This window comes from Ursus maritimus, unplaced genomic scaffold (assembly GCF_017311325.1).
Source record: "Ursus maritimus isolate PB19 unplaced genomic scaffold, ASM1731132v1 scaffold_23, whole genome shotgun sequence".
Taxonomy (NCBI): domain Eukaryota; kingdom Metazoa; phylum Chordata; class Mammalia; order Carnivora; family Ursidae; genus Ursus; species Ursus maritimus.
The window spans coordinates 42,280,243-42,298,829 of record NW_024424786.1 but is presented as its reverse complement, the minus strand read 5'-3'; the positions used below and the strand labels follow the sequence as shown (position 1 = coordinate 42,298,829).

The 18,587-nt window shown below is 47.2% G+C and overlaps 1 protein-coding gene across 2 annotated transcripts in view; it reads left to right on the top strand.

The window, feature by feature from the left end:
• The first annotated feature begins 2,154 nt into the window (after positions 1-2,154).
• CHKA (choline kinase alpha) overlaps positions 2,155-18,587 on the top strand; it is a 58,491-nt gene continuing 42,058 nt past the window's right edge. For both annotated transcript variants that reach the window (XM_040639549.1, XM_040639548.1), the window contains exon 1: positions 2,155-2,483. In XM_040639549.1, coding sequence (XP_040495483.1) covers positions 2,155-2,483 — 329 coding nt within the window. The remainder of the gene's footprint in view (positions 2,484-18,587) is intronic.

Genomic DNA, 18,587 nt, shown 5'->3' with positions numbered 1-18,587 from the left:
CACGAAATGCCAAGCTTCCTCAGTCTCTGCCCTGGCGGCTTTGCCCCAGCACTAGGGGTGAGCCCTAAGTGGCCAAGCCAAGCGTGAGCTAATTAGAGCTACATTCAGGACTTAGTTCGGCTGCAAGGGAGGGAAGTTTTCTATCCTCTTGGAAGTCATACTCCTCACACAAAGGAGCCAGGACACCTGCCCTTGCCTCTCATCTTAGCCGAGGGACCTCAGCTGAGGCATTCAGCTTCTGCAGGACTCAGTCTTCGCATCTATAAATGGAAGCAATAATACATAAAACTTTCCCAACACCTTTAATAAGGCGTCCTTTTCCTCCCGCAGGGAACTGCCATCCCATAAAGGCGCCTGGGGGTTCTAACAGCCCAAACCAGGAGATGCCAGAGTTATTTCAAGCGACAGAGACCCAACTCTTTCTTCTAGTGTCCTTTCCTCCCCGCCAGGTTTCTGGCATTCCTGAGATTACTAGGCGGCTGTAAGGGGACAGTGGGACAAAAGGTCTGTCACCTGGGCAGGCCGTGGACATGGCCCCACCTCTCTACCAGTGTTATTTTTAGACAAAGTCCTTGGATACCTTATCTAAATGGCCTGACTGGAGACCTTGACTTCTCAGCTTTTCAAACCTGCAATGGGACTCCCACCTTGCCTTCCTCCTAAACGTCTGGGCTAATCCAGTACAAGCCCCACCTCTACAACTGTCTTGTCAAAAGCCCCCTTTCATTATAACGCTTTTGTTCAATAAGGCCCCCTCCCTTTTTTTTTTTCTCGGAGCAAGTTCAGCCAAGTACACACTGTCTAAAAAGAGATTTTTGCTGCTGGCAGACGGAAATCCCACACGGAAGCCATTTTCTGTAATCCAGGCGCTTAATTTCCTAAGTAGTCGGGGAACCTCTTGTCCCAGCTCATGTCCCATAAAATAGGACCTGTAATTTTTATACTTATCTGTAACCCACTTCCAGAAAGGATCGGGACGGCGGGGTGAAAGGATGAGTGACACCGGACTGTGTGGCCAACGGGAGCAGGGCCCTCGTCCCCCTCCGCGGGCAAAGGTGCGTTAGTCACGGTCACGGGGCTGCCTCCTGCGCGGGGGCGGGCGGGGCGCGCCCACAAAGCCAGCAGCCCCGTGTCATTCACCTTTGGTCAGGGTTCCGCGCGGCGGTGGTGGCCTCGCCGCGGGATGCAGCCCCGCCCGCCCGGAGCTTCTAGGCCCCGGCGTCCTCAGCACCAAGGACAGGGAAACTGAGGCCGCCGGAGGCCTCAGAGGGCGGGGTCACCTGTGCGGCCTCGAACCCATCGCCTCCGCCCTCTTTCGGACTTCGATTTCTGACCCGGGGATAGTAACTCCTCCGGCTCCGGGTTGGACGGAGCGTGCTCGCGCCTCGCGAGGAGCTGAGCCGCCGCTGGGAAATGTTATAAAAATACAGCCACGGAGCTGCAGGAGGTGCCTTGCCCCAAGGTCATGCGGAAAGAGAAGCCAGCTTCCAGGCACCAGCTTCCTGCCTGCCCCCTGCCAGGCCCCGGCCTCTGATGTCCTGGGGTCCCCGGGGGTCCAAGCAAACTTCCGGCTCGCAAAGCCAAGCCCCTGATCCTCGAGGCTCAGGGGCCTCCCCCGCCCGGCCCCCGCAACGCTGTAGGGGCGCCCCCGCGCCTCACTTGCTGCCCTCCAACCCAGCGACCCCCGGCGCCGGCCCGACGCCCCGCCCCCTGCGCCGGCCCCGCCCCCCGCGCCGGCAGCGCCCGGGGCGGGGGGCGGCGCCGCAGCCAATAGGGAGGTGGCGTGGCGAGGGCGGCGGCGGTTGTGATGCGCCGGGCCGGCGGGCGGCGGCCAATCCGCGGCGAGCTCGAGGGCGGGCTGTGACGCGAGCGGCGCTCCTCGTGCGGCGGCGGTATAGGAGAGAGCGCCGCGGCGAACAGGGCCAGCCGAGCGCCGCCGCCGCTGCCGCCGCTGCCCGCCGCCCGCTCCCTCCGCGCCGCCGCCCCGCGTCCGCCCGGCGCTCCCCCAACAGACGCGCCCGCTCCCGGCCGGCCCGTCAGCGAGCCGGTGAGCCGCCTCCGCGCCCGGCCTCCGTGAGGGGGGCGCCCGGCCGGACCCTGAGCCTCGCTCTCTCGCGCTGCGGCCGCCCGCGCCTCCTCGGCCGCTTGCCCGGCATGAAGACCAAGTTCTGCAACGGGGGCGAGGCGGAACCCTCGCCGCTCGGGCTGCTGCTGAGCTGCGGCGGCGGCAGCGCGGCCCCGGCGCCCAGCGTGGGGCAGCAGCGCGACGCCGCCAGCGACCGCGAGCCCAAGCAGCTGGGCGGCCCGCAGCCGCCGCTCGCGCTGCCGCCGCCGCCGCCGCTGCCGCTGCCCCCGCCGCCGCCGCCGGCCGAAGAGCAGCCCGAACCTCGGACGCGGCGCAGGGCCTATCTATGGTGCAAGGAGTTCCTGCCCGGTGCCTGGCGGGGCCTTCGTGAGGACCAGTTCCACATCAGTGTCATCAGGTCGGTGGCGGTGCCCCGCCGGGGTGGGCGCACGGGGCAGACGCCTGGAGCCGCTACCGGGTCAGGTGACGCTGGCCGGGCGGGGGCGGGGCCTGCGGACACTGCGGTGGCCGGAGACCCCCCTCCCGAACCGCGTGAAATCCCAGCCGGATTCCGCGGCACGGGCCCCGCGGTCTCCCAGGACCTTCCAGAAGACAGGCCTTTAAAAAAAAAATACCGGTTTCATGGGAAAACAGGTCCCCTGTAGGCAGAACAATGCCGTTGAGTCACAAAGTGCGTTTTGTCCAGAAGCTTAAAAATTTGTCTGGGACGTCCCTCTGCGGTTTTAGGGCCTTGAATGCGGAGGGGTGTCGTGATTGGCTTTAAAAAAAAAAAAAGTCACCTGATAACTTTTCTTCTAGTTCCTCGAGTCCATGGTTTGCTTTTCTCCTCGCTCTGAAAGAGTCATTTGTTAGTATCCGAGGGGTGACATTTGCTCATCCTGGCTAACACTGTTCAGTCATAGGGGTGTATCAGTGGTCAAAGCTTAGGAGGCTTGGCTTCAAAAATTACGAGCAAGGGAGAAAGATTTTCCCCCTTTTTTCCTTCCCCTTTTTTAAAGCTAAAAATATGTAGTCATAGATTTAAATGACAAAAATATGTGTATTCACATACATAAAATATATGTAAATGACAAAAAATATACATGTATGACAAAAAATATATGTATCCGACTGAACAGAAGACTCCCTTGATTTCTGTTGCCTCTTTGCTCCCACGAGATAACCATTTAACAGTTAGTGTGTGTTCTTCTATTTAGACCTTTAGAAAAGGGTTTCTTTCTCTCCTGCTTTTCTTTTAACTGGTTGACCAGGTTGAGTGTCACATCTAGAAACTGGCTGGCTGCCACTGATAATCCCCAAATCCAATTGTAGTCATTTGATTGCTCTTCCGTGCCCAGTCTTTCAGCAGAGCTGCAAATGCGGCAGAATTACTGAGCTTCACTTCCTTGTTGTGCCTCTGGCCTGTCTTACAGATTTGCTTATGAGCAGTGAGAGTCAGAAGGTAGGAATCAAAACCAGAGGTGTTTAGATAATCTCGCAATTGCCTAATGAATTTTTTTTTCATGAAACTCTCTAAAACTATCATATTTAGTTAGGCCTGAAGATTCTCAGTGAAAAAGGTGATAGAACTCATCGTAGGCCGTGTCATCAGTTTGTAAAATGAAAAACCTAGAGGGGCTGGAGGTCAGTGGCTGTTTGCTGAACTAGTAGGTCTCTGGTACCCCTCTCCTGATCCATTACTCTTGGCTGTTGCCTGTGAAGATGTTTGGACACCTTAAGACGTTTTTTGTGGCCCCTTTTGGGGAGTGTCACTGGTCAGTTAAACCTTTGTATTTTGCTCAAAACTCATTGTAAGAGCATTGAGGATGTGTTTTGTTTCTTTTCTCCAAGAATTAGTAGTCTTAGAAATGGTCTTGGGGGGCGCCTGGGTGGCACAGGGGCGCCTGGGTGGCACAGCGGTTGGGCGTCTGCCTTCGGCTCAGGGCGTGATCCCGGCGTTATGGGATCGAGCCCCACATCTGGCTCCTCCACCATGAGCCTGCTTCTTCCTCTCCCACTCCCCCTGCTTGTGTTCCCTCTCTCGCTGGCTGTCTCTATCTCTGTTAAATAAATAAATAAATAAATAAACAAATAAATCTTAAAAAAAAAAAAGAAATGGTCTTGGAAGCTTTCCTTTTGGTTTGGAGGACCTTTTTAAAACAACATATGGTATACATTGCCTCTTAGTTCTGTTTGTGATTATAGAATCCGTTGAATAGAGAGAAAAGAGGTGATTTAGGACATGATTTAGGGTGATGCCTAGCTTTTAAAAAGCAAAAGAGGCAGTTCAGAGTGGGAAAAAGGGTTCCCCTTGGTTGAAATCTAGTGACCTCCACAGGCAGTTGCGTGGCTATTAGGTGTTACTGACAGTTCACGATCTTTCAGCTTTTGGCTGAGTGCTGGTCCATCCCCAGTGGTTTATCAGACCTCACCGCCTCAACTCAGTCCGTCTAGACTGTCCCACATTTCATCCTTTTCCTACTTCCCACTCTGGAATATGCTTTTGCAGTTGGTAACAGCAGCTGACCAGAGCCCCAGGACCACTGCCACCTTTGCCCTCCCCCAGAAGCACTTCCTCGGCCTGCAGTGGCAGCTGAGACCTGGTGAGCTGCTTTTGCATCCACACCTCCTGTCTATTCCCTGTGCTGTTTCTGAGGCCAGGAGTCCAGGTCCGTGTCCTTGCGTAGATCCTGTAACAGGAGGCGCCCATGGATGTCCTTGCGCTTTGGGTTCCCTCCTCTGAATCGTTCTTTGTCCTGTTGCCAGGTATTCTCAAATATTGTTGCTCTTTGTTTTAAAGTTTACGTGGCTTCCTGTAGCTGGAGAATAAAATCCAGACTTATTTGCCTGCTTTAAACGTGGGCCCCAGCCTCCCTTTCTAGAGTGGTTCCTTTTTGTTGCTATTGTTTAAAAATCGCTCCTCTCCTCTTACCAGCAGTGAGGAGCAGCGAGCTCCTTACACTGGACCCTGTATTTCCTGAATGAGCTTTGTGCTTTCAATCTCTAGGCCTTTCTTTGCTCTTACACTCTGCTTGGCAGCCTGGTGTCTGCTTTTAAACTTCCTTCTTCAAGGCCTAGCTTAGAGAGAAACAGAATTAAATTCTTCTTTATGTGTGTCTTTTCCATAGCACTTCATATACACGCACACCTTCAGAGCAACAGCACCTACCACATTTGTGTGTTTATTCTTTGCCTCTTGTTAGATTGAATTCCTAGAGGGCGTTTCTTGTTCATCTTGTATCTCCAGCAATGGAATGGTGCCCGACTTGTGGTAGGCACTGGATTTTAGCTTAAATTGACCTCTTCACTCTCCTCTTACTGTGATGACAGGGGTCTCTCTAATCAGACTGTTGTTTGCCTGACCCTCTGGCTAGGAGTGGTGTAGGGAAAGATAAGAATTTTTGTAACATTGGGGCGCCTGGGTGGCTCCTCAGTGAAGTGCCCAGCTCTTGATTTTGGCTCAGGTCATGACCTCAGGGTCGTGAGATAGACCCCCTCATGGGGCTCTAAGCTGGGCGTGGACTCTGCTTAAGTTTCCCCACCATCCCCCCCCTGCCCCCACCCCCGCCACACTCACTGTCTCTCTCTCAAACAAAAAAATTACTGTCCATGCCTAGCCATCACAGCCGATCACTAGCTTCTGTCCAGGCCTGTCAAATCAAGGGTTTGTTATTATCACTCGTTGCTGATTGGTAAAAGTCACAATCAGTTGTGAAATGAAATTGCACATCTTTGCAAGATTTCATGAAGTTTGACGGAAGAAATGTTTGAGAGCTGTTAAAGTTCCACGCGTATCTGTTGACACATTACGTCCCACAGACCACCAGCAGTTGAAAATTGTTGGGGAAGGTGATACCCTGAACTTTCCCAAGTAGAATCATTTAGATATCAAAAAAACAAGAGAAGTCGTTGAAAAGACTGGCCAAGTCCTTAGATATATTTGCACAATGATGCAGTAAAAGTCAAATAGGGAGTGAGTTGTGGTTTATGGTATCATCATTAAGTTTTTTGATAAAATTATGCCAAAATTCCCTGCTTAATTTCCTTTTTATTGGGGCGTCTGGGTGGTTCAGTCGTTAAGTGTCTGCCTTCAGCTCAGGGCGTGATCCCGGCGTTCTGGGATCGAGCCCCACATCAGGCTCCTCTGTTGGCAGCCTGCTTCTTCCTCTCCCACTCCCCCTGCTTGTGTTCCCTCTCTTGCTGTCTCTCTCTCTCTGTCAAATAAACAAATCTTTTAAAAAAGTTTTTCCTTTTTATTATTTTTATTTTTTTAAAAGATTTTATTTATTTATTTATTTATTTATTTATTTATTTATTTATTTATTTGAGAGAGGGAGTGAGAGCACTAACAGGAGGGGCAGAGGGAAAGGGAGAAGCAGACTCCCTGCTGAGCAGGGAGCCCAGTGAACACAGGGCTCAATCCCAGGACCCCTGGGATCATGACCTGAGTCCTAGGCAGATGCTTAACTGACTGAGCCACCCAGGCGCCCCAAGTGATCTCACTTTAAAAAAAAATTAATAAACTTGGGGCGCCTTGCTGGCTCAGTTGACGGAGCATGTGACTCTTGATTTCAGGGTGGTGAGTTCCAGCTCCACGTTAGTCATAGAGCTTACTTAGAAAAAATTAATAAACTTAATTTTTTTAGAGCAGTTTTAGGTTCACAGCCAAGCGAAGCAGAAAGTACAGAGAGTTCCCATATACCCCATCCTACGCCCAACACGCACACCAGAGTGGTACATTGGTTACAGTTCATGAACTACACTAACATCGTTATCACTCACAGTCCCTAATTTACACTGAGGCTCACTCTCAGTGTTGTACATTCAGTGGGATTGGACAAATGTATGTCATGTACCCACTGTTGTAGCATCCTGCAGAGTAGCTTCACGGCCCTAAAGGTCCTCTGTCTGTCCCTCTCTCCTCGCAACCCCTTTTCTCAAAGGTCCTATGATTGGAAGCATAAAATATGTAGTCTTTTCAGATTGACTTCTTCCCTTAACAGTAAGCATTTAAAAGTTCCCTTTGTGTCTTTTCATGGCTTACCATGTCATGATTGTATATTTCACTTTAGTACTGAATAATATTTCATCGTTCAGGTGGACCACAGTTTTTCCACTTACCCACTGAAGGACATCTTGGTCACTTCCAGGCCATTATGAATAAAGCTGCCGTAAATATCCACGCGCAGCTTTTTGTGTGGATGTAAGTTTTCAACTCTTTGAGTAAATATGAAAGCGTGCAGTTGCTGGATTATATGATAAGAGCCTGTTCTGTTCTGTAAGAAACGGCCAGTCTGTCTTCCAGAGTGGTGGCGCCATCTTGCATTCCTGCCAGCAGTGAGCAAGAGTTCGCGGTGCTCCGCATCCTCGCCAGCGTTTGGCGTCAGCATTCTAGACGTCGCCGCTCTGATAGGTGTGCGCTGGTATCTCGTTTTAATTTGCAATTCCCTAACGACATGTGATGTGGAGAATCGTTTTACATGCTTACATGCCTTCTGTATATCTTCTTTGGTGAGGTGTGTGTTTAGGTCTTTTGCCCATTTTTAAAATCAAGTTGTCTGTTTACTTAATGTTGAGTTTTAAGAGTTTTTTGTGTAAGAGTTATTTGTATCTTTTGGCTAATAGTCCTTTACCCAGTGTGTCTTTTGCAGATATTTTCTTCCAGTTTATGATTGTCGCCTTATTTTCTTGAATAGTGTCTTTGCGGAGAAGTTTTAAATTTTAATGAATTCTAGCTTCTCAGTCATTTCTTTCATAAACTGTGCCTTAGGTGTTGTATCTAAAATGTAGTGGCCATAAGCAAGGTTGTTTAGATGATTTCCTGATATAGTCTGGTTTGTAGTTTTGTGTTTTACACTTGGGTCTAGAATCCATTTTGTGTTAACTTTTGCGAAGGATATAAGGTCTGCGTCTAGATTTCTTTCTTCCTTTTTTAAAAGTAGGCTCCATGCCGTGTGAAGCCCAGTACAGGGCTTGAACTGACAACCCTGAGGTCAAGACCTGAGCTTCAATCCAAAGTCAGATGCTTAACTGACTGAGCCACCCAGATGCCCCTAGAGCTCATTCTTTAACTGTGAATGTCTAGTTGTTCCAGCACCATTTGTTAAGACTGTCCTTTCTCTATTGAACTGCCTTTGCTCTTTGTCAGGATCAGTGGACTGAATTTATGTGGATCTATTTCTGGGCTCTGCACTCTGTTCCATCGATCTGTTTGCCCATTCTTTTTTTTTTTCTTCCTTTAAAGGTTTCATTTATTTATTTGACAGAGAGTGTGCGCTCACACCAGCAGGGAGTGTGGCAGGCAGTGGAGAGGGAGAATTAGGCTCCCCATAGAGCAGGGGGGGCCCCACGTGGGGCTTGATCCTAGGACCCCGGGATCATGATCTGAGCTGAAGGCAGTTGCTTAACCAACTGAACCACCCAGGCACCCCCTGTTTTCCATTCTTTTGGCCAACGCCACACTGTCCTGATTACTGTAGCTTTATAGTAAGTCTTGAAGTCCTGTAGTGTCAGTCCTCTGACTTTGTTCTTCTCCTTAAATACTGAGTTGGCTGTTCTGGGTGTTTTGCTTCTCTGTATAAACTCGAGAGTCAGTTTGTCAATATTGATAAAACAACTTGCTGGGATTTTGGTTGGGATTGTGTTGGATCTATACATCAAGTAGGGAAGAACTAGCATCTTGGCAATATACCGAGTCTTCCTATCCATGGACATGGAATATCTCTCCATTTTATTTAGTTATTGTTTGATGTCTTTCATAAGAATTTTGTCTTTTTCCTTCTATAGATCTTGTACATATTTTGTTATTTATAGCTAAATGTTTCATTTTTTTGGTTGCTGATGTACATGGTAATGTGTTTTTAATTTTATTTTCTACTTGTTCATTGCTGGTATATGGGAACATGAAAGTGATTGACTTTTTTTGTTTGTTTGTTGTTTTTTTTTTTTTAAGAGAGAGTGGGGAGTGGCAGAGGAAGAGGGAGAGAGAAATCTTAAGCAGACTCCATGCCCAGTGTGGAGCCCTACGTAGGACTTAATCTCACAACCCAGATATCATGACCTGAGCCAAAATCAAGAGTCAGACTCTTAACTGACTGAGCCACCCAAGTGCCCCAGTGATTGACTTTATATGTTAACTTTTATATGACTTTTGTATCCTGTAACCTTGCTATAATTCTTACTAGTTCCAGGATTTTATTTTCAGTCTAGTGTCCTGGCTTGTCCAGCTACTGATGCCCATGTTCTCCTTCTGGGTTTTTCCCTGCTGCAGACCCCCCCCCCCAGTCTTACCATCCTCTGTCAGCTGGCAGAGAATCTTGTCCTGCCCTTGCACAGCCCTTGTCTTTAGCTTTTCATGAGTCTGTTTTGCATCTACAATGAGATCGTACTCCATGTCTTTCATATTATGTATGTAGTCAAGCTCTACACCCAATGTGGGGCTTGAACTCACAACCCTGAGATCAAGAGTTGCATGCTCGGGGCACCTGGGTGGCTCAGTTCGTTAAGTGTCCAACTCTTGGTTTTGGCTCAGGTCATGATCTTGGGGTCATGGGATCAAGCCCCGCATTGGGCTCTGTGCTCAGTGCAGGGTCTGCTTGGGATTCTCTCCCTCTGGCCCTCCCCTCGTGCACGTGCACTCTCTCTTTAAAGTAAAATAAATAAATAAAATCTTAAAAAAAAGAGTTGCATTCTCTACCAGGTGAGCCTGCCAGGTGCCCCTCCATGTCTTTCATTCCATATTTATACATCTCACTGTGGCCAGTACTGTTTTCTGCTGAGTGTCCCAGCAGCCCAGGGACTTATGATGAACCACTAAAAAAAAGTAAGGCCTGGGAGGTCCGTGTGAGCTAGGGGCGTGTGGAGCACTTTGTGGAGAAAGTGGCAGCAGCCCTGAACTTTGAAAGACGGAAGAACCTCTCGGGCGAGAGAGCAGGCAGAGGCCTGCTGCCTTCCCAGGATGCTAAGAAGAGTGACTTGAGATCGGGATTTTAGGAACCCTTTCTGAGGGACACTTGGAAATGCCCGGACGTAGTTTGGATTGTCACGATTGGGTGGTGGCGGCGGTGGCGGCACTGCTGGCATCTAGTGGGTGGAGGGAAGGGATACTGCTATCCGTCCCGCGGTACAAAGGACAGCCCCTCCTCTTCCTCCAACAAAATTCTCGGGCCCCACGTGTCGGCAGTGCCGAGCTGGAGCAGGCCTTGGAATAGAGGACCGAAGACCAGCGTCCCTCTTCCGTCCGTCTGGCGGACTCGGACAGCCGAGCTGCTTTACCGTTGCTGCCGAGGAGCGGCTGACGTGACCTTAAATGATCATCACAGAATCCCCGGTTAGATGCTGCTACTTTATTTATGGTGAGAAGACAGGCTTAAAAGGCATCGAGTAACTTGCCCCAGGCCACACAACTGTCTGTGGGAGCCACAGTTCACCAGGTCAAAAGCTGTTCCCTTAACCCTGCCTCCAGGCTTGGGGTTAAGCCCTGTTACCGCACAGTGATGCTGTCATTTCACTGAAGTCGTTTGTTTTTTCCCACCCGAGCCATGGTTGTTTCAAATTGTTTTAGATGGTGAAAAGAAATTTTGCAAAAATCTGGGTTTTTTCCCCCCTTATTTCATTTGTGCTCCAAATTCATTGGCTGTTTTGCTATGTTCACTGTTCCGTTTTCCATGTATCCAGTCCTTGGACTTGTGGATCGTTTTCCTGCTGAGGTACTGGTTATGTTTGAATTTTTTTTCGCCCTAGTCATTTGACTTTTAGAAAAAGTGAAATTTTGGGGGGGCCAGGCTGTAAGCCTCAGGGAGACTGAGTCCCGCACGTGCTGGATTTGATGCCATGTAACTTGTGGACAGTTTGCAGAGGTGTCAGTGGCTTCTTTGCTTTTCAGCAAAATACAGCTGGCTAGGCGCGGACCAGATAACCTCCCATCTTAATTTAGCAGATGAGGATTTTTGTTAAAGTTTTCTCTGGCGCAGGCAAGTTCTCGGGTTTATCATTCTCTGAGCATGGAGCTGATGCATCTAGACGTGGATCCTTCTCCAAATGATTAAAAATATGTAGATGTTTTATTGGATGAATGGATAAGCAAAATTTTACATGGACTATTATTTAACCTTAAAAAAGGAGGTTCTGACACCTGCTGCAGCATGGATGAACCTTGAGGACTAATGCTAAGTGAAATAGTTGCAAGTCACAAAAAGATGTACACTGTCTGATTTGACTGCTGTGAGATCTCTAGTGCAGTCAGATTCATAGAGACAAAGTAGACTGGGGGTGGCCAGGGGCTGGGGGGAGAGTGGAGAGTTCGTGCTTAGTGGGCACAGTTTCAGTTTCACAAGATAAAAAGACTTCTGGAGATGGATGGTGGTGATAGTTGCAAAACAGTGTGAATGTACTTAATGGCACTGAATTGTACTCTTAAACATGGCTAAGATGGCAGGGCGCCTGGGTGGCTCAGTGCGTGGCGTGTCTGCCTTTGGCTCAAGTCATGATCCCAGAGTCCTGGGATCAAGCCCCGCATTAGGCTCCCTGCTCAGACGGCAGTCTGCTTCTCCCTCTCCCTCTGCCTGCCGCTCCACCTGCTTGTGCTCTCTCACCTCTCTGTGCCAAATAAATAGATAAAAATCTTAAAAAAAAAAAAAAGGTTAAGATGGTAAATTGTATGTTATATGTATTTCACCACAATTTAAAAACTAGAAACAGGGACGCCTGGCTGGCTCAGTCTGTGGAATATGAGACACTTGGTCTTGAGGTCCTGAGTTTGAGCCCCACATTGGGTGTAGAGATTACTGAAAAAAACAAACAAACAAAAAACTAAAAAAAAAAAGCTTTTGAAAAACTGGAAAAAAATATATATGTAGATGTTTGACGTTAGGAAGGTCCTATTTCAAGACTGGGCATTCCACTAAATTGTATCACTATAGCATGGATTTTTCCTGCTTAGAATGCTGTGGAATAAAATAGAAATTAAGTAATCTCTTTGAGACCTGCTAAGTCTACAAAAAAAGGATGCAAGCCATTTTAAAAGCAATTCAAAAATGTGTTACAAAAATAAAAGCTATTATTATACAGTAAACCCTGTCTAGCAAAGTGATGGTACTCCAAAACTTTTAAAAAATCTATTTTCTGTAGGATAAAGACTTGAAAACATTGAAGCCACTCCTGGATGCAGATGCAGAGACTAGCTCAGAAGCTCTCTCCTGTATGTTTGCTTTATAACTTGTAGTTAAAACTTGTTCTTCATGGGGCGCCTGGGTGGCTCAGTCGTTAAGCGTCTGCCTTCGGCTCAGGGCGTGATCCCGGTGTTCTGGGATCGAGCCCCACATCAGGCTCCTCTGCTAGGAGCCTGCTTCTTCCTCTCCCATTCCCTCTGCTTGTGTTCCCTCTCTCGCTGGCTGTCTCTCTCTCTCTCTCTCTCTCTCTGTCAAATAAATAAATAAATAAATCTTAAAAAAAAAACCACAAAAAAAAACCTTGTTCTTCAGCCAAATCACCAACTTCTGAACCGTGAACCAAGTACGTGAATGTCAGGATGTGACATTCACGAGTGCCCCAGGTCTCTGCTGTGTATGCCAGCTTCCTGATGCTGGTGTCTTCAGGCGGGTCACATCTACTGGACTATTCAGCTTTCTTCCTGGGACTGAGAAGGTTTTGATGACCTCATCAGCTCCGATTTGGCTTCCTTTTACACATGGAGGGTATTTACAAGCTATGTGAACTTTTCGGAGCAACCAGAATTGAATGACAGTTTTCATGGCCAACAGCTCATCAGCTGTTGTGTTCAGTGTTTTTGGTAAGGTGGGTGGAAAGTCTGGAAGGGCTTGTGAAGGGGCCGTTGTTTCCTCTGTATGTGCTATGGAAGCAAGAGGACAGCAGGCTCCTGCGGCTTGACGGCTGGAGAAGGGGTGCGGAGTATACGGGCAGCGCTGTCCGCTCCCACCTGACAGGCTGGATGGTAGGAAGCCGAGGCTTTTCCAGCTTCGCTTCCTCTCTTTCTGGTCGGGTCACTTCAAATGACTTGTTTTTGGTATTTCAATGAACCTCTGGCCTTCCAGGCAAAGTACAGCTGTGCCCTAAACGGTGACTGACCTGCCTCTGAAGTCAGTGGCATTGTCTCATTTGGCTCGTAGTGGGGAAATGCCCTTTGTCCTTCTCCTTCCTTGAAAATCTCCACATTGCTGTGAAGTCTGGAAACTAATTGTACTTAATGGCTGCATGTCAGAGTCACCTGTTCAAATGGTGATGACCTAGTCGCAAACGGAGAGGAACTTTGCACTTTGCAGGTTTGGGGATTTTTGTGGATTTACCCGGGGTGTTGGTAACACATAAATTTCCCTGAGCTGCTTTGCTGCCTAAACCAATAGACTTCTGTGGGAAGGGGTGGTGCTGCAGGCTCTGTGACAATGGAGCTGATGTAGAGAAGGGCAAGTTGGGGGAGAAGAAAATCTGGCACTTTCTCTGAAGTAGAAGTTTGGTTGGAAAATTCACCAAGAAGCAAGTTAGCCCTTATTATTTTAGATTGACAATGGATAAGAAACATTTTGGCTGTTTTAAAGGCTAGATTAGGAAATGCAAGGCTGAAAGGAGGTCTGGGCATAACAGTCCTTTAAAGTATCCAGAATATTATCTGTTATGTGACTTGAGGCAGGACATTTGCAGTAAAGGCTCAATCAGTTGGGGCCCAACTTACTGAAAATTTTCCTTATTCTTTTTTTTTTTTTTTTAAACCACTGCCTTGTCCATAAAATCAAGTCAAGGGTGAGAGTTGTGCTTATCAAACTAGAACACCCGTACTGAAGCCACAGTGCAATCGTATAAGTCTGCCCGGAAAGCTAGTTGTACTGACGGGCTCAGAGAGTAGTTTGTGTTTACCGGTTGTGTTCATTAAAACAGAAAACCGGTATATTGTGGAGAAGAGAAAACACTGCCTGGATAGATACATGAAATTTTGAGTTTAGATTTTCGACACGAATATTTTATTTGTTAATCTCTAATTTTCTTGTAGTTAGTTAAGCTGATGCTTCACAGCTGCTGGATGATTACCCAGGAAATTGAATCAAGTGGGCTAACTCCCTCCCTGAGCGTTCCTGTTATTTGTGAGGTGATTACAGAAGACGGTTGGAAAAAACAAAGGTTATTTTTGTTCATTTTGTTTAAAATTTTTTTGAGGAGCACCTGCCTGCCTCAGTCGGTTGAGTGTCTGACTCTTGGTCTTGGCACGGGTCATGATCTCAGGGTCGTGAGATTGAGCCCTGCGCCAGGCTCCGCGCTCAGCGTGGAGTCGGCTTGAGATTCTCCCTCTCCCTCTGCCCTTCCCGCTTGTCCTCTCTCTTTCTCTCTCTCCAAAATAAATCTTTAAAAAGGAAGAAAGAAAGAAAGAAGCCAACAAACCTAAGCAGACATACCTCCTGTCATCGTCCAGGGCCTGGTGACATTCGTGTGCGTCGAGGGCAGGGTCACATGGAGGGGGCTGAGAATCCTCCAGATGTCTCTGACCTTTTCAGGGACCCCGTGTGACTAATGAGAACTGCAAACAGATCTGCTGTATGAGTTGCCCTTTGTCCATTGTGGATTGTGAATAAAGAAGCTGAGGATTCGGTAAGGTGTGTGTATTATCAGTGGGCAGGCAATTCGTGCCTGAAGTTATGGCCGTACTCTGACTACATCTCTCCTACCCAAATGCCAACTCTTCTGAGTTTTCCTGTCTGATTCTCTTAATTTTCCTGCCTTTGCGTTTGGCCTGTTGGCTCAGTGGTGGAATTTAGGGTGCTGCATTAAAGAGCACTGTGCAGGGGCACCTGGGTGGCTCAGTCAATTAAACATTTGCCTTCGGCTCAGGTCATGGTCCCAGAGTCCCAGGATCGAGCCCTATGTCGGGCTCCCTGCTCAGCGGGGAGTCTGCTTCTCCCTCTCCCTCTGCCCCTGTTAATGCTCTCTCTCTTGCTCGTTCTCTCTCAAATAAATAAATAAAATCTTAAGGAAAAAAAAGCATGTGAAAGCCCCTCCGTGCAGAGATGGCCACAACCACTAAAGCTTAAGTTAAAGACTTTGAAAAGCCAAGAGAGTATGAACAGCATGGAAATGAGTCTATAGGAGGAGGGCAGAGGGCAAGAGAGACACGTGTTAGCAAACCTCCCCTCTCTGGACTTTATTCTAGAATGTTTCTCTTGACGGTTTTTACAATGCTTTGGGTGCCAGGACTGTGGAACCCAGGCAGTGACACGGGTGGGAGGAGAAGAGAAGGTGGTGGGTTTTGTGTGGGAGAGCCTTCTCTTACTGGCCTCAAACTTGAAGGGATGGAAGGAAAAGTGGCAAAAAGAGATGTGGGAAGGGAAGTAAAGAAGTGCCTGGTCAGGAACAGAGGAAAGGACCCCTGGTAGCAGTGGGGGGGGGGGGAAGCGCAGGGTCTGAATGGAATAAGGAAGGGTGTGCGAAGCTGGGAACTCCTAGTGCAGCCGTGGAGAGGTTTCCTGAAACTGGGTAACTTTTCTCATTCCAAAGCTCTTAGTAATGTTTCTTTTTCCAGATCCAAAAATCAGAGGAGTCTTTTTTTGTGGGCTTGATTGCTCTTAGGAGCTAGCAGTTCCCTTGGAAGTGTTCCATGGTTGGGAGCAGATTTTAGTCAAATGATGATCGCCGTGGACAAGACACAGGTTTAATATTAAGAGGGTGGTTTAGATAAATCCAATGAATGTTCAATCTGTAGTTAACTAAGGCAAAGTGGTTATCGCTGGTTCAAAAAGAAAAATAACAGCTTTATTGAGATACCGTAAAGTTCACCCTTTTAAATTCAGTTCAGTGATTTTTAGTATTTTTATAGGGTTCTACAGTAATCACTGCTATCTTTTCAGAACATTTTCATCACCGAAGAAATCAATCCTTTACCATTAGCAGTCTCTCCCCACGCTTCCCTCCTTAGCTCCTGACAATCACAAATTCACCTGATATCTTCTGGACATTTCATGTAGGAAGAATCACCCAATATGTGTGGATTTTTATGACCATTTTCTTTCACTTAGTATGTTTTCAAGGTTTATTCATGTCATAGCACATATGGTACTTTGTTCCTTTTTATGGTTGAATAATATTCCATTGCATGATATACCACAATTTGTTCGTCAGGTGATGGACATTTGAGCTTTTCCATTATTTGGCTATTATGGACATTTGTGTACGGTTTTTTGTGAGGACATGTCTTCAGTTCTCTTGGGTGTATGTCTAGGAGTGGAACTGCTGGGTCTTGTGGTAACTTGATGTTTAACCTTTTGAAGATGTCAGTAATCTTTTGAAGCCTCTGTCAAAGAGAATCTCCGTGGACCCCAGCAAGTATTCCCCATTGTGACTGAGAAGATACTGGACAAGGCTGTCATTGCTTTGACCCACTGCGATCTTTATCAGCACCATGTTTTCCTTGCTGCCAGTGATCTTGGTTTTATACAGACCCTACATTGCCAGCTGATATTTTTCTTAAAGATTTATTTATTTATTTTAGAGGAAGAGAGAGTGAGAGCATGTGAGTGGGGGGAGGGGCAGAAGCAGAGGGAGAGGAAGAGAGAATCCTCAAGCAGACTCCCTGCTGAGCATGGAGCCCTACGTGGGCCTTGATCCCAGGACCCTGAGATCATGACCTGAAGCTGAAACCCAGAGTCAGCTGCTCAACTGACTGAGCCACCCAGGCGCCCCTTGCCAACTGATTTTTTGAGAAGGGTTCGTTATCGTGTATGCTGTTGATTGTGTATTAGATGCCGTAAAGTTTTACGTGAAATAAGCTCTTTATTAAAAATTACAAACATTTAGGGGTGCCTGGGTGGCTCAGTCGGTTGAGTGTCCGACTTATGATTTCAGCTCAGGTTGTGATCTCATGGGTCATGAGATTGAGCCACTTGGCTGGGAGTCTGCTTGGGATTCTCTCTCTCCCTCTCTCTGTGCCCCTACACCCCCCATGAGCACATGAGAGTATGCATTCTGTCTCTCTCTCTCAAATATATAAAATCTTTTATTTATTAGAGAGAGAGAGTGCAGAGTGAGAGTGACAGCATGAGCAGGGGGGAGGGGCAAAGGGAAAGGGAGAAGCGGGCTCCCACTGAGCAGAGAGCCTGACATGGGACTTGATCCCAGGACCCTTGGATCATGACCTGAGACAAAGGCAGATGCTTAACCAACTGAGCCACCCAAGTGTCTCTAAATTTTTTTTATTACATATATAAAGTAGGAAAGAGTAAAAAATGTAAAATAGCTTTATCAGTTGGCACATTCTGCTAAATTGGCCTCAGGTTCCCTTCCTTTCCCCAGAGATAATCAGCGTTCTGAATTGGTATTAAAATTCTGTTTGTGTCATTCTGAAATAAGATTCTGATCTTGAAATCTTTTATGATCTGTGTATTTGGTTTAAGTGCTGAAGCATTAGAGTCTTTTTTATGATAGGTGTACTTGTAATAGAATAGTTGACATATAAGAGAATTAATAATCCTGTATGTTTTGGAACATGGTGGTTCATATTCGACCATATGGGACCTGTTGTCAGTTAGGCTTCTGTTTGAGGAAGGCCCTGCCCGGTAAGAAGGCATGATCCATACGTCTTGCCATAAGGAACTTTAAAGAGGAAGTAGCATCAAATACCAGATCTTAGTGTTACATGGAGTGGTTTTTGTTTTGAAATGATTTTATGGAATTTCCCAAGGTTCTTTTTAATAATGTTGATCAGTCGATATGTTGCCTACTATGACACAGTATCTTTGACCCATTTCTGGGTCAACTAAAATTTTAGATTATCTGCTATTTTACATTTTCCAATTTGATCTTCTCTTCTTAGTGGTTAGTGCAGTTAATTATATGGCTTTATGAGGAGGGTGATGGATTGACATTTATCAGTTTCGAAGTTACCCTGCATGGAGTCACTGATGCATGTCACCAAGAAGTAATTTTTTTTTTAAAGATTTTATTCATTTGAGAGAGAGAGAGCGAGCACATGTGTGCGAGCAGGGGGAGAGGCAGAGGGAGAAGCAGACTCCCTGCTGAGCAGGGAGCCTGATGTGGGGCTTAATCCCAGGACCCTGGGATCATGACCTGAGCTGAAGGCAGACACTTCACTGACTGAGCCACCCAAGGTGCCGCCCACAAGAAGTCATTTAAATAAAGCTAACTCTCAGCGTGTTTTGTAATTTATTTTAATAAATGTATTTTTTCTGTATTGATGTACCTATCAATATTTCCAATGCAACAGTTTTCTAACTGAAAATATTTCATGGTCTTTGTTAATAACTTCGTGTTTGTCATAGACTTAAAAAATTTTAGTTATCTTCACTAGCAATTTGATGTTTTATTTATTAATTTTTAAAGATTTATTCATTTTAGAGAGAGAATGTGTGTGCACGAGGCGGGGAGGGGAAAGCAGACTCCCTGCTGAGCGGGGAGCCTGATGCAGGGCTCCATCCCACGTCCCCAAGACCACGACCCAAGCTGAAACCCAGAGTCAGATGCCCAACGGACTGACCCACCCTTGTACCCTGCAGTTTGATGTTTTTAA